Source organism: Branchiostoma belcheri, unplaced genomic scaffold (genome assembly GCF_001625305.1).
Source record: "Branchiostoma belcheri isolate BF01 breed outbred unplaced genomic scaffold, Haploidv18h27 scaffold9, whole genome shotgun sequence".
Lineage (NCBI taxonomy): Eukaryota > Metazoa > Chordata > Leptocardii > Amphioxiformes > Branchiostomatidae > Branchiostoma > Branchiostoma belcheri.
Genome location: NW_017804575.1, coordinates 1,687,416 through 1,688,739, shown reverse-complemented (window position 1 = coordinate 1,688,739; position 1,324 = coordinate 1,687,416). Strand labels below are relative to the sequence as shown.

The 1,324-nt window shown below is 43.9% G+C and overlaps 1 protein-coding gene across 1 annotated transcript in view; it reads right to left on the bottom strand.

Moving 5' to 3' along the window:
* LOC109487599 (LON peptidase N-terminal domain and RING finger protein 1-like) overlaps positions 1 to 1,324 on the bottom strand; it is a 12,615-nt gene that overhangs the window by 3,627 nt on the left and 7,664 nt on the right. The window contains exon 7 of the mRNA XM_019791604.1: positions 147 to 263. Within this exon, the coding sequence (XP_019647163.1) occupies positions 147 to 263 (117 nt within the window). The remainder of the gene's footprint in view (positions 1 to 146; positions 264 to 1,324) is intronic.

Here is a 1,324-nt window from a genome sequence, read left to right as displayed (position 1 = left end):
CAATGTAGATTTTTAAATCTGGCTAGAGCATTTCCAGCTAGATTTGTATCACACATGCAAGACACAATCAAATTCATCAATAAAAACGCACAATTATCTTTTAATACTTCTTTGTAAATTGAGAAGTGTACACTAGTACTGCTCACCTCATGCAAAGACTGCATTCAAAGTCCTCCGCATCAATAAGATCAGGTGATGGTTCCTTCAGCTTCCCTTGTTGTTTGGCACCTACAAAAACAAAGAGCATTTTATGATAAATATCTCTTCATGAATATGTACAATATCAGGCTTAGCTTTTAGCTAGGATTTTTTGTTGTGTGTCAATTTTTTTATTGTATGTGCGCAAGCAGCTCAGGCACAAGCTTTTAGTGGGGCTTTTTTGAAATTTGTAATGCTCTCAAACACTACTTCCTGCATTTTGAGGTGAAAATGTCAGGACTACAGGCTGCAGGCAAGTTTTTTTCCCCTTCCTGAAGGCTAAAGTGGATTGGGCATCTTTAGGGTGTCTTACCAAATGTAGGTGGTCCTACACAATACAGGGAGTCCAAAAGACACCCAGACAACCCCCTAGTTAAAAGCCTGTACAACATAGCCAAAGCCCTGTAATACATTGATGCTCTCAGGCGTAACCTATTCACACACCTATGGCTATGTTGAACAGACTTCTGGTCTGTTAAAAATCTTCCCTTACCACGTTACCCAGTTTCAGAAGGATATTGTGTTTTATCTAACCATTGCTAGAATTATTATTAAGTTTCTGCATCTTTTCATATAGCTCTACCGAGACCTTTTATACCAGACAATAATAATCTGCTCCAGCCATGCACATAATGTACAATCCAACGTGTACGTGCAAGTGGCCACCTATACACCCCCATGAAACTCCTTCCTCTTCGCCCCCGCCGTTCTACTTCGCCCCCGCCCCGTTCTGCTTCGCCCCCGCAAAAAATCTGCTTCGCCCCCGTCGTTCCTCTACGCCCCCGGCGCAATTCTGCTTTGCCCCCGTCCTTCTGCTTAGCCCCCAATGGCGGCACAGCTCACAGTCGACACGAAAATCGTCTGCAAAATAACAATAAAGGCTGTGCCGCCAAATTTAAAGTAGCCCATGCTCCGGCAAACATTCTGGACCACCTTTCTGCCAAGTGGCGTTGCACAAATCCTTCCCATTCAAAAGTTTACCCCTGCCTCACGGCCCGTCAGTGGTTCTTACGTTTATAAGTACTGGCGTTTATAAGTACAGCCGTGAGTGAAATTTCCCGCCAGTACTTATAAACGTAAGAACCACTGACGGGCCGTGAGGTAGGGGTAAACTTTTGAATGGGAA